The sequence below is a fragment of the Pterocles gutturalis genome, unplaced genomic scaffold (assembly GCF_000699245.1).
Source record: "Pterocles gutturalis isolate BGI_N339 unplaced genomic scaffold, ASM69924v1 scaffold48457, whole genome shotgun sequence".
NCBI lineage: Eukaryota > Metazoa > Chordata > Aves > Pterocliformes > Pteroclidae > Pterocles > Pterocles gutturalis.
In genome coordinates, this window is record NW_010109780.1 from 941 (window position 1) to 19,176 (window position 18,236).

The following is an 18,236-nucleotide window of genomic DNA, read 5'->3' on the forward strand; positions in this document are numbered from 1 at the left end:
AGGAAACTTCATCTTTGCTTTCTCTGCAATTATATTAATCATGAGTATTTTTTCTTTAGTGTCAACCATGCAGCTTTTCATCTTGTACAAAATATTTAAGTAAATGAAAGTGTGTGCGCATGTTTACTTTTATAAAATGCTCATATTGCAGTGAAATAATTGCTGCTTAACTTACAAGTGTCATAAGGGGCACAAGTATCACTTGCGATCTTGGGTCAGCAAAACTGTTTTTTGTCCTCAAACTGGACGTTTTCACCATAGTGGGCCAGGTCTGTCAGGTGCTGTACAGATACGGCGCGGATGCAGTGGCCTTGGGAGCTAATGGTGGAGACTGCTGCGTGTCTCACTGCTGCTTGTTCTCCCGAATTGGCAGTGAGCACTGATACAGAAACGTGGATTTATAAGTTGACCTTCATTTTAGTATCTTGTACTGTATAATCTTCTGGGACTAAAAGTACACCAAGAAGCACAACTAATACGTCTGCTCTGCCACCGGGAAGTCGGTCATAACGCATTTGTTATACGAGTGCTGTGGTGACTTTTGATTTCTTGAAGACACAGAGCATATCCAGCTCCTCTGGTTTCACCTGTGGAAACAGAGCACTGCTGTCTAGTGTTATCATGCTTGTTAATCTCCAGTGCTTTTATAGTGTTTCTGTCTAAGTTTACTGAATCTTTGCAGGTATACTTCAAAGAAATCAAGAGGTTGTTATTAATTTAGAATACTTTTGAATTTCTGAAAAGTTAAACTTTGGTGTAGTCTTTCAGTAAGCTGATGTCATAATTTCTGGAGGTAAGCTTGGAGAACCCTAGAGCTCAAGAAAGGTCCGGTTGTACATATATGTTGTAAGCTGTCATCTCACTTCTCTATGTAAATTTTACAATGGGTCCCTGTTAGGAGTTCAGCTAATAAAGTGGTGGTCTTAAGATTGTTTAGCAGATAGCTTCAGGTGAACTTTGTGCTGCAGTGTCATCTGCTGCAGTAAAGTACTAATGAATATCTGTTTAAATATACAAATTGACTGCAAGCCAACCTGATGCTCTGGGGCTTTGTGAATGACATCGTTAGAAAGGTGCATGTCACAATATTACTCCTACTTTTCATTCCCTCTGCAGTTTCTATTTCCGAAGTACTGCCAAAGAACACATAAATTGAGGTGCTTGCCCATGAGGAAGGGTCTGAGTGTTTTGTGCAGATAGAGAAATGAACCAAATAATTTAATAACTTAAAGCACAGAGTACAGTGGCAGCTAGAAATAGATTTGAGATTTCCTGACTTTGCAATGTGAACAGTACAACTTTCACACCAGATGAATTTAGTGCATCGTAAATTAAATCTATTGGGTCATACTATTCCAAGAAGTTGAGGTCAGTATCTAATGCTGTTTGCTTTAAAATGTGTAGTTCATCCATTCTTTTTGAGTACAGCTACTCATATTATTGTGGTTTTGTTTTGATTTTTTCTTTAGGTGGGATTTTTTTTTTTTTTGTGATGGTTGACTCTTTTCTGCTTGTCTGAATGGGGCTGGCTTCTGCAAGACTTGCTCAACACCTGGGAAGATGCATGTAAAAACTTATATATTCTTAGTGCCCATTTTCTGCTCCTCCATCACCCTTCCCACACTTTGGCCTGTTCTCTTGTGTCCATGACAAGGCAGTGGAAAACTTGCAAGGCATCCTTCCATATTTCACCTAATTGCTTCTGCCAGTGTTCTGATTTTCAGTGTTCCGTCCATTCTTCCTGGAGCTGTAACTGTTGAATGCAGTTGACCCTGTCTTATTTAAAAATGTAATGTCATAAGATGGTTACCAGGGAAGTTTTAGTGTTACAATTATGTGATGTCTGATGCACTTTCTATTTCAAATGCTTTTTTCCTCAACTGTAATTCAGATTCCATGCTAGTTTCCATTGTTGGAATGGCATTGTACACGGGCTATGTGTTCATGCCTCAGCACATCATGGCAATATTGCACTACTTCGAAATTGTGCAGTGATGAAGAACGTATTTTCAAGAAGTAACTGGGCTCTGAAATCTGGTCTACAAGAAGAATGAACCTCTTAGTTTTAACAAGACTTCTACCGATGTCAGAAAGACACAATTATGACTCTGAAGACTAGGAAACAAGATATGTGGAGCAGGGACGTGAGATGTCCCCTGTGTTGTGTTCATTCCTTTTAATTTTACAAGATGTGCCCTTGTATAGTAGTTTGTCTACTTTAACATTGTGATTGTACTTTGATATCAGTATTTTCTTAACTTTGTGACAGTTTCAATATTGCACTGTGAAAGCTTTTTCTTAATTGTAATTTTGAGTAAATCCTAATTGCCTTCTATTTTTAATCAGAAAGTCATCTTATTAAATGGGGCTTAAAGCTTTTGCTATTGTATGGTATGTATTTGCCTGGATATTTCTATTAATGCGTTTTGTAAGAAAATACATCTAGATTCATATTAGAGATGTGGGTATATTCATCTAATGCTATTTACAAAAGTTAGTTTGTATGACTGAACTCAGGTGTACTGTTTGCTGTCCAAACTTTGTTCAACAGTATATTTGTGCATATCACCTAAATTTGGAATTGGCTGGTTTTTTCAATTTTCTGTGTCCCACCTGTTGGAGGAGGGCAGGGGAGATGAGGCATTGAGACAGAGTGAAGACTGCATTTGTTATGCTTGGAGTAGCGCAGTGGTTCTGGGCTTTATCTAATGTGGGGGAAGGACTCTTCTTTACTGACATAGGCCCACATAAGGCTTTGGGATAGCACTTTAAATCAACCCTTTTTTTCTAGCTACCAATTGAATTGTACTTTTACAGGATCCTTTATTATGTTCCAGTGGTTATAGTTTGTGCTAATTTTTACTCAACAGTGTAACTGTGTCCAGGTTTTAAAGGGGTTTTCTATTGCTGCTAGTGTTCCAAACATGTTCTCGGTACAAACGACCAAAACATAGGGGTTTAAATGGACTTGAGTTACAACTACAGCAATAAGTAGCTGAATACTTGGCTGAAGTCCTGTCTTTTTTTTTAATAGGGATTTTTTTCAGTTTTGTATTCTGAAATGTAAGACGGTGACAACTTTCCTAAGTGGAGGATTTTTTTTTGTTGTTGTTTAAAAAATAAAGTTTAAAAGCAGAGCTCTGATGCAAAACTTTCTTTGAGAAGTTAATGTGTTTCTGCATGCTCCTTGCTTTTCTCAGAACTTTCCAAAAGGTGAAAAATGATACTTGACCAAGGAGTTTTTATTTTTAATGGACCTGTAATCATAGGTACTGTTACCTCTCTTATGCAACTTCTGTTGAAATCAGGAACTATACCGAAGTTGTACAACTGAATTGTTGTCTTTCAGGTTTATTTTATTTTCTCAAATGCACACTCACGAGAAAGGTATTTTTTCCTCCATATTTAAGAACCTCATGTATATCTGATTAAAAACTCCATTGTCTTGGAGCTATAAACAGCGGGCATTAAACTTCTTAGGTGAACCCTAGCTTTACTGAAGTTGGTAGGAGTCTCCCACTAAATTTGTGCCTTTGCTTAGTAAAAACTGCTTATGTAAACATACGTAGGTTTTGGGGTGGTGTGGGTTTTATTTTAATTTATTCAGAGTTGTACATGAATATTTTAAATATGTATGGAGATAATGATAAGTTAACATGCTCTTTTTGAAGTAATGTAGCGTAAATTCCTCCTGTCCATGGATTAAATTGGTACCGTGATGTTTCCTTTGGAACTAGTACTTTGATACGCATCTACTGCTGAGAAGGGGCTTTAGTTACACGAGGGAAAAAAGCCCTTTTGTGCTAGCGCTGGGTGGCACTTTATTTTGTAGGTAGTACTACTTATTTTAGTCATCAGTAAGATGATGATGTACATGTACAGTTGATAAGCTGCATCTGTTTAGGGATCAGGTTTTCAGACTTTATAATACAAATGTACAGAAGCATGCTTTATTTTGGAAAGAGCCCTCTCAGGTATTGGAGACTCTTGTTTTGCAACATTCCCTTAAAGCAGTTTGCTAAGATTTGTGTCCCCAGAAGCACATAACTCCATGGCATTTTGGAGTCTCTTAAAGAGATTCCCCTTCCCTGTGTGGGGAGTACCCTCTGTTAATGGCATTCTTCATTCTGGAGGAATCTTTAAATGAGTTACAGTGATTCTAATCTAAAATTAATTCATTATGTAAAATCAAAGGGAAGGTGTATGCAGTGGAATCAATACCAAAGAAGAGAGACTAGAAATGAAAAACTTTGGACAAGCAGCAGGATGAACTCGGGCATAGAAGTTCTTTTACAAATCCTCTGGTTTCTATGAAACTTAAACCTTTATGAAATGGGTTTCTCTAGTGTTTTGAAAAATGTAGGAGTTATTTCCCTAAACAGAAAGTGGAGCCTTCTTTTCAAGTCTGAAGCTGATACCTTCGCTGAACCCCAAAACTTACTAGAGAAAATAAAGTATTTCATGTAGATATAACAGTTGCCAAGCTAGGAACCTTGCATTACAGAAGAGCTGGTTTAAGGGGTGATGGTACCACCCTGGTAATATAACTGCGTATTTAGACTGTGTGGTTGGAATGTGTGGAGCCATGGTTTCACCTCGGGTGGAGATCCTTTATGCCATAAAGCCACCTACTAGCACTGGTAGGATGTGACAGCGATTTATTTATTATTTATTTAAAGGTTTGGAGTGATGGTGTTTGGGATTAGAGACTGAATAATCATTCTAAAGGCTTTACTGTTACATCTCTTGTTATGTAAATGGATGTTTTGATGAATTAAACTGATGGAAAACCCTGCAGCCTCAACACCTGTCTTAAGCTAGACAGATAATCGTGGAGCAGTAGTCACTAAATTGGATATAGGATGTGCTAGTTGCAGAAAGATAATCATGGATCAGGAATCACTAAATTGGATGTACCAGTTGCAGCTACAAACCAAAGGTAAGAATCTTAGAAAAGAGGGTGTGTCTGTGCAGGGAACAGCCGTCCTCAGGGATCATGTTGGTGATTTTTTGTCACAGCCTGTTCCTGGCTGAAATGTGCTTTTATAGGTTAACAGAAGAGAAGAGATTTTTTTTTTTTTTTTTTTTTTTTTTGGTCTTTTGTTGGCCTTTCTTAACCCTGAAGGGTGTGTGCTGTGTAGAGTATCAGTCTTGTCACAGCAATAAGTTTCATTAGGCTGGATTATGTTGAGGGTGTTTTAACAGTGAAAAGTTGATTGATTTCGTAGGTGACTCTTCTAGTCTTTATTGCTTAAGTTTTGGAAATGAAGTGTATGATTAATAAACAGCTTACTACTATCTTCCCACCAAAAAAATGAATCATAGTATTTCTTTTGGTTAATCCTGTTAAAGAGGTTATCCAGATAATGTTTGAGGAAGAAGCCCAAGATGCAGTTTATAGTTGTAGCTGGTTGCTTTCTCGTTAAAACTGACAGTTCTTGGATATGAATCTTTATAAACCTGAATGTTCCTTACAAGCTCCCAGCTCTAAGACCTGATAGTTGGAACTAACAGATGATCAACACTCCACTAATATTCATATAGTTACAACACCATGTCTGATGCATCTGGTTTTTATTTGTGCCCATGCCTGCAGGTGGAATTGTCTTGGCATATCTTGCATTTTGTGCTCCTTGTAAGTTGAGATGGACAACATATCTCAGACCCATATTTAACGATGATAAGAAGATGTACTACATAGCCCCTAAAATAATTTTTTTGGGAAGGAAATTGTCTTGGCAATGATTGATCTTATTTGTCTTTTCTGTGAAATTTGTTTGCTTGCTTTGGATCTACCTAGGGAGAAAAGCTGTGTATTTATGATCACATAAGAGTTTAAAACAAAAATCCTCTGACCAAGGTTTGCAATCCTTTCCTGATGAGCTGTTGTCCTCTCTTCCATTTGGATTGTTTTTCCTTCAAGCTGTTCTTGCTTTGTGTACTTCAAAAAGCAAGAAATTGATGCCTCAGAATACATTTTTCAGTCTTGCTATTTAATACACACCCATAAGATTATGAAATTCTGGAAGACATCTTTGCATAATATTCTTGCTGGCATAATAGGATTGTGCTATCAGATCATCTGAGGAGTTACCCAAAGGCACACTTGGTCTGAATTGGAGTATCTACTTACAGATGCTGGACTCATGACAGTTTATTCTTTTGCTTATGTTATGTTACCCCCCAAAAAACTAACAGTTTGTTGAGAAAGCCCCCTTTATCGCATCCCAGGACCCAAGAAGTTTGTATGCTTGGGTAATGCTTGCTGAATTTTAATCAGAGTTAGCAGATAGTTCCCAAACTCAGGATTGAATTAGTGGGTGATTATATGAACTTATTTCTTGGTTATTAGCCTTGTTTAAAAAAAACGTCTTTAGAATCCTTCCTGTGTGGTTGTAGAGTATTCCATTAGGCTGGACAAAACAGTGGTGCTCAGATCAGAGTGACTGAGGATAAAATGCACAGTCATTCTGTCTTAGACCACAGACACAGGGACCATATTTAGATGGTCTGCTGAACTCCTGGTATCTAATCAAATGGAAAGGTGGGCCCTGCTGGAAAGTGATCAAGGGGCGGTCTACACCCAGAGGACAGGAGACAACTTCTGTGGAAGTGAGGCTTTCCGGGTCAGGACACAGCTGTAGGGTATGCCTGTGCAATGTGGTGGTGCCTCGTGCTGACATCCAAAAGTACCCTGCAGAAGGGCTCATGCAACTTCTGTGCATTTCCTTGGAAGGAGTTATATCAAGCCATGATTACACTGAAAAGACTGAAAGTGTTTGCAAGGAATTCTGACTAAGCCGAAGCACACAGAGATGCTATCTCCGGTCTCTGCACTGTACTGCATGGCCCAGGGTGGACAGCCTTTAGACGTCTACATGACGTCTTGGTTTTCAGTGCTGTTCTGCTAAATGTGGCGTGCACATGTGAGCAGAAATGTTTTATCACATGCGTTTTGAAAATCATGTCTTGTTCAGATGAGTGGCGGGCATAGCTTAAGCCTTCTCTGGCTGGTTGGTAGTCTCTGAGTTGATTGATGATGGTAATATTTATTCCTTTTAAAGCCAATGTATTCATCCCATGATATATGAGGCTCATGGATGTCTTTACCTACTGCAAGAAGCAGTTCTGGGAAAACCTCTGATGCCCGATACTTCAGCAACATTTGAACTCCCCATACAGCTACTGCTAAACCCTTTGCATTGTCCATTAGAGTGGTTTCAACTGCTGTACACTTTCTCAGTTTCAGGTCTAGATTGGAAGGATGGTAGACCTAAGAGGAAACATAGACAGGAGAAGCAGATATTGATCTGTGTCCATTTTGTTTCACCTACTGAGTTACCAGGTGTGTTTTGACAGTTGGTGACTGGAGTTTCCAAGGGTAAAGCACAGAGTTACAGTAACAAAGGAAAACAAGATATGGAAAGTAACACTGGTGATGCTGTGGTGAGGGTCTGCTGTGACCTCCTGCCTATGAGGGCAAAGAGGGTAAATATTTTTTCCAAAAGGCTCACTTATATAAGCAAGGTGCTTGTTAGTGAACTAGAAAGACAAAAAAAGCACACAAGAAGTGGAAAGAAGTGAGGATTGGCTACACAGGAGTTGTGTAAAAGCATTGCTTAGACAACCAGATGGCCTTGTATGATTAAATGACTTGTTACGTGGATGAGGACAGTGGTGGATGTTCTTGTACCTTCACTTTAGAATGGCGTTTGACACAATCTCCTGCACCGTTTTCATCTCAACTAGAGGAAGTATGAGAAAAGTGAAGAGACTGTTTGGTGGTTTGAACTGCGTGGATCACTGGACTCAAATCAGTTGCTCAATGTTCATTTGTAAGGTGACTGAAAGTTGGGTAAGGTGATACTGGGGCTGATGTTCAGTATCTTCATAGATGACCCTGATTATTAGAAATTGTTCCTCTGTGAATGAGGGAGTTAATATGCAGAGAGCACAAGCCTGGGTTCAGTATTTGTCTGACAGAAACCTCACGCACTTTGACAAGGGGAGGTGCAAAATTCTCAGCTTTGCTGAGGGAGATGGTGGGAGTTACAGTGGCATGTGCTGAACGTGAGCCAACAGTGAATTCATAACATTAATATGTCAGCCTGTATGCGAGGCTATAGTAGGAGAACATGGCCACCAGATTGAGGGAAAATTATTATCTTCTTCATGCTGTTGAGGCTGCAACTGCAATAGTGTGTCTGTTTTTGGGCTTTGTTCCAGAAGGATGGTGAGAAACTATCCAGAAGAGGCTACAAAGATCGTTAGGAGTAACAGGTTTCCTACAGTGGTTGTGAAACCTGTGTTCTTGCAGGTTTTCAAGACTTGGTTGGACAAAGCCATGACTAACCTGACTGGAACTAGTGCTGGCAATAGTCCTGCTTTCAGTGGGAGGCTGGACTAGCTGATCTCTGGAAGTCTCTTCAAAGCAGCTTTTCTATTGTTCTTTAAACACTAAAGAAAAAGTCAGATGAACGAGTGATACAAAAAATTCACATTGATCATAATAGCAATTGAAGCAGTAGCATTAGGAGAATTATACAGAACCCGAAGTGTTAGAAACTCATGGGATGACCGAGTGAAAGTACAGGGAAGGTGCTGGGATGACGGTGACATGTCCTGAGTTGTCTTCTGGGATTAAAGGTTAATTCATCTACATCCGGGAACTTTCCTACTTGAGATTTAACATGTCATAGACAGGAATGACTCTGCTATTAAGAAACCAAAATATGTCATCTCCATTTTCTGTGAAGTATTGTTTCTGGAAGAGAACAGAAAGAAGAATCTGATTTCCACTAATTCAGTTTAAGGCTGTTCCCTGTAGAACTTGAAAATAGTTTATTTATGGGAGCTAGTTCTTCTCATGAAGGGCCTGAAACTGAAAACCAGAGAAAACAAGCCTGTTTTTGCAGTCAGTTTTTATGGAGTAATTTTTTCTTTCCTTTTGGTTATTATAGAATTGCTGTTGATTTTTTTTCTTTGAATTCCTGAACAATGTGTAGTTAAGAAGAATTGTTAAAAAGGAATGCTTTGTTGTCTCCCAGTCCTGAATCTTCATCAACAAGAAAAAAAGCACTTTGTAAAGAACTTTTTTTTGCAGGCATCAGAACACTTAAGAAGTGCTACTTAGGTGCCTTCAGTAAGAGACTCGACCTTTATTTTGTGCCCTTTTACAGTAGTTGAAAAGTGTGGGAGGGACCTTCTGCTCTTGCTAGGGGTGATTTTTAGCTTCTGTGGACTATAAGGGTTACAGGATCTTGGAAAAAATGAAGATCTGTGTAACTTCAATTTCTCTTGTCACTATGTCCAGTTTAGCGGGTCGGGGTTGTAGTTACCCTTACTAGCTGAAGTTAGCATCAGCTTTACTTATGTAGCTAAAATGCAGTAGTATGGTCACTCACCTCGGGTAACTCAGCTTCCAGTCCTTGCTTTCACATCTAAATGAATTTAGGAGAGTATCAGGGAGACTGTAGCATTCTTATTAGGATATGTCCAGGCTAGGTGTCCCTGCATCCACACTATATGTTTGGCCCCAAGTACATAAGCTTCCAGCTTTTTTTACACCTGATTGAAAATTTCACTCTGGGAATGAGACAGATTTCCCACTCACAACTCCATTGATACGTCAAGGTAACTACACCTGATGCCTGTAACCCCCCTGGCAACAACTCTAAATGCAGTGGCTTGTTTTGAGTGACAGCACTCAAGGAAATAGAGCTCGCCTCTATGGTGTGGGTGAAGCTTGTGGAAACAGTCCCTGCTCTCTATTTAATTAGCAGGTCTGTCATACCGGCTTGATGTACTGGTATAACGAGCCAGAATGTCAAGTGGATTCAAACATCAAACAGCTGCTATGCTTTTAAATGAGCTGTAAGTTTAAGGTTCCTAATCAAATCAACCTTCTTACAAAGCCATGAGCCAACTACAGCCCCCCAAGAACTACCCTTTAACGAGGACGCTGTCAGTGAGAGGGGGAGTTTGCACTAGTGAAAAGGGAACGGCATCTGTCTCGGGAAGTGGCTGATTCCCCAGCTGTTCCCAGCTGTGTGCTTTTGCAGAGCTCTGTTCCAATCAGAGATTCATTTTGGGCACTGCTAGCACAGCAAAAGGCAGCGCATGGTTTTGAGGAGAAGGGAGTCTATTTTTGTGATCCATGGCATCCACTACACTTTTGGGAGCTAAAACATCTTCTGATAGTTCTTGTCCCTGAGTGTCTTTTCAAGATGCTTTTTGTATGCATTGTATGCTGGTACAAATAAAGGAACAAACCAGGTAATCTGTTGTGGGGTGGGGCTGTTACCCTTCCCATTATGAGGAGTTTCCTCATTTGTAACCATAATCCTGCTTCCATTTTGGCCTATTGCTACCTGTCCATTATCTGTAAAGGTGACTGATTGTTCCTTTTCTCTTTGCAGCAGTTTTTTATATACTTGAAGGCTGAAGGGATGAGGTGGGGAATTAACAATCTTCTGTAAGGTAAATCGCCTTAAATGTTTTCTGAAACTGGATGTTATCTCATCCGAGGCCTTATCAGTGCCAGCTGAAGTAGAGCAATTGTATCCTGAAAGAGACATGAAATAATCCTGTTCATACATCCCTCTCTTTGCCTTTTTGCAGTGGCATTATATTGACTTGCCTTCTGCTTAATACCTATTGCCTTCCCATCCTTGTAAGAGCTGTTAACCTCTCCAGCTGTTTCCTGTCTCAAAGCCCCTCAGTTGGGTGTTACTATGAAAATGCAATGCTTGACATGAGTTCTTGCTGCTTGTCTCCTTTTCCCAACTGGTTCTACAGTTTGTTTAGTTTGAATTCTGTTTCCATCCAGGATACTTGCAGTTTTCCCTGCTTTCTCATGTGCAGATTTAATAAGGTTGTTTATTCCGTGGTCCAAATTATTAGTGAAAGCACTGAATGAAGTTGGAAGTGGTGCATTTATGCACAAAATATCCACCTCAATGCGTCTTTCCTTTTTGACAGGGAACTGTGGATAATTACCCCTTAGGAATAGTGTCTGGTGACTTTTGCAGCCATTTTAGGGTGGTTTGGTCTAACCTTTGCTTCTGCAGTTTACTTAGGAGATTGTCATGTTAGGTAACATCAAAGGCCTTTACTGAAATTGAGTTTTGACATCAGTTGCTTCTTCTCTGTCCACAAGGCCTCTGGCTCTGTTACGGAAGGAAATTAGATTGGTTTGACATGATTTCTTCCCTACTCTTCATCTGATTTAGTACTTTTGGTGGGTTTACAGATGTTATGATTTATTCTGGTAGTTTTCTGGTATTTGGACATGGCAGGTTTTTAATTTCCAGCTCCTCTTTTTCCTCCCCTTGATAAAGATGCATTAGATTTTCTGTCTGCTAGAAACTGCCTATGAGTTCTCCAGGATTACCATCTACACTTCTGGGATTAATTCCTCTCTTGTTTAGGATTGTTTGTTTGTTTGTTTGTTGTGGGGTTTTTTTTTGTCTTTTTAAAATTATCCTGGAACAAACAAGATCATGCCCAACCAATATGACCAGGATGGCCAAGTTATCGTAACGTATTCTTCTTATTGGGGCTTTTGGATTAAAAATTCAAGCAGTCTGTGAATCTGCTTTTTTTTTCATTACTTTTCTTTACTTTTTAAATATTTTTCTTAGAAATACTTGTGTAACTGTGCCATATGTAATCTTATGCTTTTTTTTGTTGGTACTAATTGTATTAGCCATCTGCAGGCTGCTGACATTTCTAGTGAAGACTCCTGTATTATGACATTAAATGTTTTGGAGTTGGGCCATTTTTTATATTTTTCTTCTTTTCTGAATTCCTATTCTAAATTGCCTATTCTTCTAGCTGCTGAATTATTTGTGATAATGTCCCTTCCTAGCTACATCTCACTTTGTGTTGCCATTCCTGATTTTGTCACTAGGCACTCCTGCTATTCTTTTATACTTATCTGTAGTAGTATGACCTCAATTGTTTTCTGTATACTTCCTCCTTTTTATCTGAGGTCAGTTAAGAGCTTTTGTGTAATTTCTTTGATGAACTGGCACCCTAATTCCATTTTTTTCCCTCCCTTAATACAGAGTAAGAGTTCATAGCAGGCAAATTTATTTGAGTTTACTTTGTCTTTAAGTTAATTTTCTTAATCTTTTACTCAGCCTACCAAAGGATCAGTGTGTCATTTCTTGGTTGCTGTCACCTTTACTTTTCCAGTTGATCCCTCCCTACATGTTAGCACCAAATCTAGCAGGCCTTCCTCATGTCCCTCTGTGTCAGAAAGCATTTTTATTATTGGCATCCACAGGTCAGTGTCCTGCTGTGCTTCCCTCCCAAAAGGAGCCTGGGCAGGTAGTTCCCTGCCATTACTGCTTTCTGGGTGACGTTCCAAGTAAGAGGGGTGTCTGTTCATGGGAAGCCTCACCCGCTAACTTTAATCAATCCTCTATATGATATTTTCATGTTTGTTTTCCTCTTCAGTCATCACTGTTACTGCAGGGCAGGCTTAACTCCTGATGCGGTCCAGACCTCATAGTCTTCTCAAAATGAGACAGCAACTTTTCTTCTCACATGTATGTGGCAGAGCAAACCATATGGCCCATGGATCAGTACCTCTCCATAGATGCTGTACAGTCCACTCCACTCCATGCTCCTGTGGAGCTACGTACAGCTCCCGCACCCAGTGTTGACCCATAGCAGGTGATGGGAGGAGTAGAAGATGGGGAAGGGAAGAGATGCATATCGCTTATTAAAGAGGAGGACATGTGTCATAAGGCCATGGAATGTGTAGCAAGTGCACAGAATATCGATAGGGCAGGTCTCTGAAGCAGGGAGCAGAACTTTGCAAACTGAGGCTGGCAAAATTGTCAGATTGTCATCAAAATTGGCAAAGCCAACAAATTCCACAGAAGCCCTGGGTGGTTTTCTGGTGCTTGCTGGTGAAAGCCCCCTTTTTGGTGACTTAAAGGAAAACTGGGTAGGGAGGGAGAAACAGTACTGTAGGATACATAGATTAGAGCAGCAGATAATAATTTAGTGATGCTTCTTTTTATTTAGAAGATTTTGCTCAGATTCTTGCTGGGGAAAACATGTTGTTGTAGCTCGTTTTGAAACTTTGCTGAAGCTAGTAGGGGTGCAGTCTGTCATTTCAGGTGCTTCTAAGAAATGGCAAAGCCCGCTGCCTCCCCTTGGCTCCTTTCTCTTTCAGCTTGGTGCACACTTGCCTGGCTGTGCTGTGGTGAGGGGTCTTGTCGTTTGGCCCTTGTGAGCCCCATGCCTTAATGGTGATGGCACAGCAATGAGCTGTGGCTAGAGGACAGGCCTCCGCTTGTCTTGAGCCAGTGCTCTTATTTCCTTTTCTCCTCAGTTTCCTAGTTGTCTTCAGATAGTGCAGAGGTTGAGTAACTCTGATATTAGAGTAGCAATTAGCCTGGCCAAGAGGCTGAGGAATCCCAGTCCAGCTCAAGACAGTGGGACAGGTGTCACTGATGTGCCAAATGCCCATATTTCACCTCAGTGTGTCTGAACTGTTTGGAGAGATCGTGCTACCTTGCTGTACTGTATGCTGACTGCAGCGTATTTACCACTTATTTATTCTCCCTCCATGAGTGGGTACTTAAAATTCAAACCTTCAGCCAACTAAATCCACTGAAGTGGAGCTGAATATTTGTGAAAAACAAGTGAAAGTCTCTTTTCAAAGCATAAACACTTGTGTTTTCCTTGCTCTCAGTGTAAATGCTTCTGCAAAGTGAACTTGGTGCTGATGAAGCATGCCCGTGTGAAGGCTCTGAAGCTGGACATCTCTATCCTCAAGGCAAATCAACAGGGAACTGCTGATGCAAAGTCCTTGGCTGAACAGTTCAGCTCTGCACAGGACTGAGAACTGCAGATAACCTGAGCTGACTACAGTAGGGCTGATATAGTTCAGCCTGTGGCAGCACAAAGCAGCTCCATGTGAGATTTTTTTACCTTCTTATTTAGAGCAGTTAGGTACACTGTAAGAATAAAATTAAAATACATTTTCTGATGCAAGTCCATTTGCTGTACTTAGTAATGAATATATCACTGGCGAACTGCCGTAAAAGCTTCTCACAGTTTAGAATGCACTTTAGGCTGTGCTTAGGGAGTTGGGTGGAAAAGGCTCTTTGCTTTCCCTTGAGAGATGTTCAAGTAGGACTGACTTCCATTAGCTTTATGATACTGTTTCAGACCTGTCAAATCCACCTGAAACTCCACCTCATCCACATTCAGCCTGGGCATTTATTGTACCACCCGCTCCATGCTCCAGCAGTGGTGGTGGTGCTACCCCACTGGCACCGAGCAGCACAACCAGAATGTGATGGGTGAGACTGGGCTGTGCCCTAGAAAATTGGGGAAAAAGGTTTCCACTGCTTACCATCTTCTGCAGATTGATTATTGCTAACTTTAGTGAGGAGCTTGGCAACAGCTGAGGAAGCGGAAGGTAACCAGGGATAACAGAGAAGGAAAAACCTCAGAGATTTTTAATTCCTACAGACCTATACTGATGCTAAGCACCATCTTTTTCAGCATATTGAAGGGCCAAAAATCAGGTAATCCAATCAAATTCATATGGACTTCTTGGCTTTTATTGACCTGTGGAAATACAAGTATTTATTTAAAAAAAAGGCATTTTCCTAAAGCCTTATATTTTGGAGACAAACTAAATTTTCAGAATTAACCTTTTATAATACTTGGTGAGTGATTGGCAGAGGTAAACATCCATACATCTTACTTTTCCCTGCTCTTGGTAGGATGATAGAATGATTCAGTCCTGACTTGAAGGAAGGGCTGTTTTATATGATGCAGTATTGAAAAACTGGTAATAATCTGAAAGGTGGGATTGTTGGTATTGAATGTTCACATCTTAATGGAAGCTTATAATTATGCCAGTAACACTGGATACCTGCATTTCTGAATTTTGTTTATTAATTAATGTTTTCGTTATGAGCCACCAGAGAGATAATTGTAACAATCATCTGTGTCTGAAGACTTGGATTAAACCAGGTTTCCATTCACAGTGTGTTTCTGAAGGGAGATGGAGCCTTGCACAAGGCGTTACTGACTCCTGTTTGCCAAAAGCCACTGCTGAAGACCATGACATGGCTGGAAAATGGACAGCTGAGGAAGCTGGTTAAATGGACGTGCTGGCTTAGAGCCAGCCTTGTTCCAGGCAATTTGTGCTGGAGGGTTTGTAGGTGTCCACAGCGTTATGCTTTGCTTTGGGAACAGGAGGAAATGCCTTTCACTTTTATATTGACTTATCCCAGAGTGCGCGTGTGTGTATTTTGTTATTGTTGTTCGTTACTATGATAATTAATTTTTGCACTCTGTGAGCATACTATTTCTATGATATATCCTACCATACACCTGTAGAAGAAAGCAACTTTGCCACATTCTGGGTGTCTTATGTCTCTTGTTACACACGAGAAGCTGAAGTAACTCTTTTTCTATCAGATCTTATGTCTTAGTTAGCTAACCTTATTGCCACCACCACCTTGCTGTCCCTGGTCAGCCTCAGCTCCTGTTTTGTTTTCCAGAACTGGCACCAGCTGGTCTTTGGGGACTGGAAAGCGTGGGGTTGGTGTCTGTGCCAGCCTCTGTAGCCCTGGACTGGTGGCCTCAGAGCCAGACCTGCTGTGACATTTTCCTGAGATTTGTGAAGGGTGGGAGAAATGCTGCATAACAGGGTGGTGAGTTAGACATCTTTTTATTATGGATCTAAGTACTTGTGGTCAAGCCTAGGCAAGTAGGCACTAACGAGAGCGTAGGTAACAAAACAGCAGCGTAGAAATATGTAGCATTGTCTGATGAGGAGTGGTACTGAGACCAGGAGTAAATATCCTGGCTTCTGGACTGTGAGTTCAGGAATATGGGATTTATACACTATCTTTAATTGTGCTTTTATCTCGGCCTGTGAAGCCTTGGCAGGAGGATATGGAGTCAAAAGCTCCGTGCTCTGAGGACGGTGGAGCCAAGTGGGGCTGGCTTGTGTCCACAAACACTCAGCTTCCCAGCAGCGGCAGGAGTGCGCTCCCTGCCTGTTTTCTTCTTGCGATGCACAGACAGCAGAAAGGTTATGATTATTTTCTGGCTTGGGGGTTTAATGAAAGCTTTGAAAACCTGGTCTTGTTTATTCCCACTTACAGCTGACGTTCAGACACTTACTTTTTGGTTTGAAAAGCTTATCTGTGTTTGAAAAACCTGCCTGTGTTACAGTGGCATGAACCCAAACTTGAAGTGGTTTATGTTTCAAGTCAAATCCGGATGTAGCTGCAGTGCTTAAAGGGTAGACCTGAAGGTAAATTAAGCACAGTATTCCTTCACATCTCTCTCCTCTTCTGACCTGCCATAGCTCTGGCAGTAAAAAAGGGGACACAAGGGTGACTGTGCTTGGGCACGGCACAGAACAAAATACTCTGATCTCATTATCATCTTCATTTTGGAAATATATCCAGAGCACAGCAGTGACAAACTCTTGTTTATCCAGTTCCCCTTAGAAATGTGTTACATGCCAAAATTTATCTGGAGCCTCCAATACCTCATTTTAGGTCCAAAGAGACATTAATTAGGGACATTAAGCTCTCCACTGCTCCTAGGCTTTTCGTGCATCACAGCTGGACTTTGTTTATATTGCAACTCAGTGCCAAACAAGGCACACCCAAGCTCAGGCTCTGCACACAGTCAAAATGTTTAATAAACAAAATGAGGTTAAGCCTATTCTTTATTAAAAAAGGGGGGGAGGGGATGTCCTTTCACTCTTAAAATTCTGCAGGTTTTTTTATTTTTAGTTTTTTAAATTTCATGACATTTTTGAGACAGAATCCTTATTTTTAGGAAGGTGAAAGCTGACAAGATTGCTTTTTTCAGTTGTCCTCCTAGTTTTGATCTGAAATTGTCACGCTTTCACTCTTTGCTCACTCTTTATTTCAGTTCCTATACTGTTTTAAATTTGCACGCTTTCAGGTTGTACTGAAAGTCTGTTTCCTGGTTCATCCAATTTTCTAAGCCTTTAGATGTTTATCCTTTAACTTGTTTTAAGGCTTTTGAGGCAAGGACATCAGTATTTTAGTTGATGAATAATATCCTTTCCATCTTTATTTCTCTACTGTTCCAGTTTTGTTTGGTCTGATTTAAACATACCATATTTAAGGGAATGGAGCATCTCCCTTATGAGGAAAGGCTGAGGGAGCTGGGTCTCTTTAGCCTGGAAAAGAGGAGACTGAGGGGTGACCTAATCAATGTTTATAAATATGTAAAGGGTGAGTGTCAGGAGGATGGAGCCAGGCTCTTCTCTGTGACATCTAGTGATAGGACAAGGGGCAATGGGTTCAAGCTGGAACATAGGAGGTTCCACTTGAATATAAGAAAAAACTTCTTCATGGTGAGGGTGACAGAGCACTGGAACAGGCTGCCCAGAGAGGTTGTGGAGTCTCCTTCTCTGGAGACATTCAAAGCCCGCCTGGATGCGTTCCTGTGTGATCTGATCTAGGTGTCCTGCTCCGGCAGGGGGATTGGACTAGATGATCTTTCAAAGTCCCTTCCAATCTCTAACATTCTGTGATTCTGTGATATTGAATAACAGCTTTTCCTGTTTGCTTACCCAGCTCTCTTTGACCTGTCTCAACATCTAGAGTTATGCTTGTGTTGTACCTGTTTGCTGAGGCTGTTTCTGTAAGACAACTGTAGGTGTTTTGGTTTGGAAAGAAGTGTGAAGTGCTAGTTACGGATTACCTAGGAGCTCCGCTGGTAAGCCACGCAGTTTCCAGTATGTTGTTGTGGCTTGGTCTGCCATAAATTTACTCCTGATTATTACTTACTGCCTACTCCAGCCCGTAGGTTTTGGATACTAATGGTTTCCCCTCATGGCCAGGGAAGGCCTGTACAACCAGGTTGCTGACTCTTGTTATCCGAAGCTTTCGGTATGAGGAAGGAACAAACACCTGCTTTTGTACCTTTGCAAAAGTCCATGTAAATCTTATCTCTGTGGTGAAACCTGACAGGAGTATATGTTTTTGCTGTATTTTATACAGTAAAAACAAGTATAGACCAGTGGCCCCCTGCAGCTCTGCTCCTGTCCCAGGAGGTGACGCAGCCCCTGGGGACTGCTCTGTTGGAGGATCCTGCTCAATGTGTGATTTGGAGCAACTTGGAGCAGTGGTTTTTAGAGAGAGACTGGTTACAAGCCAGTTACGATCAGCCTTTAGCTGGAAAGCTAACCAACACTGAGGGAAAGA

The 18,236-nt window shown here is 40.8% G+C and overlaps 1 protein-coding gene across 1 annotated transcript; it reads left to right on the forward strand.

Moving 5' to 3' along the window:
* Positions 1–261: 261 nt before the first annotated feature.
* On the forward strand, positions 262–1,995 carry SPTSSA (serine palmitoyltransferase, small subunit A; the record flags this gene model as incomplete). Its single annotated transcript, XM_010073064.1, has 2 exons — positions 262–372; positions 1,892–1,995. Coding segments are annotated over 2 exons (215 nt in total), but the record flags the coding sequence as incomplete, so codon positions are not given.
* Between the last annotated feature and the right edge of the window lie 16,241 nt (positions 1,996–18,236).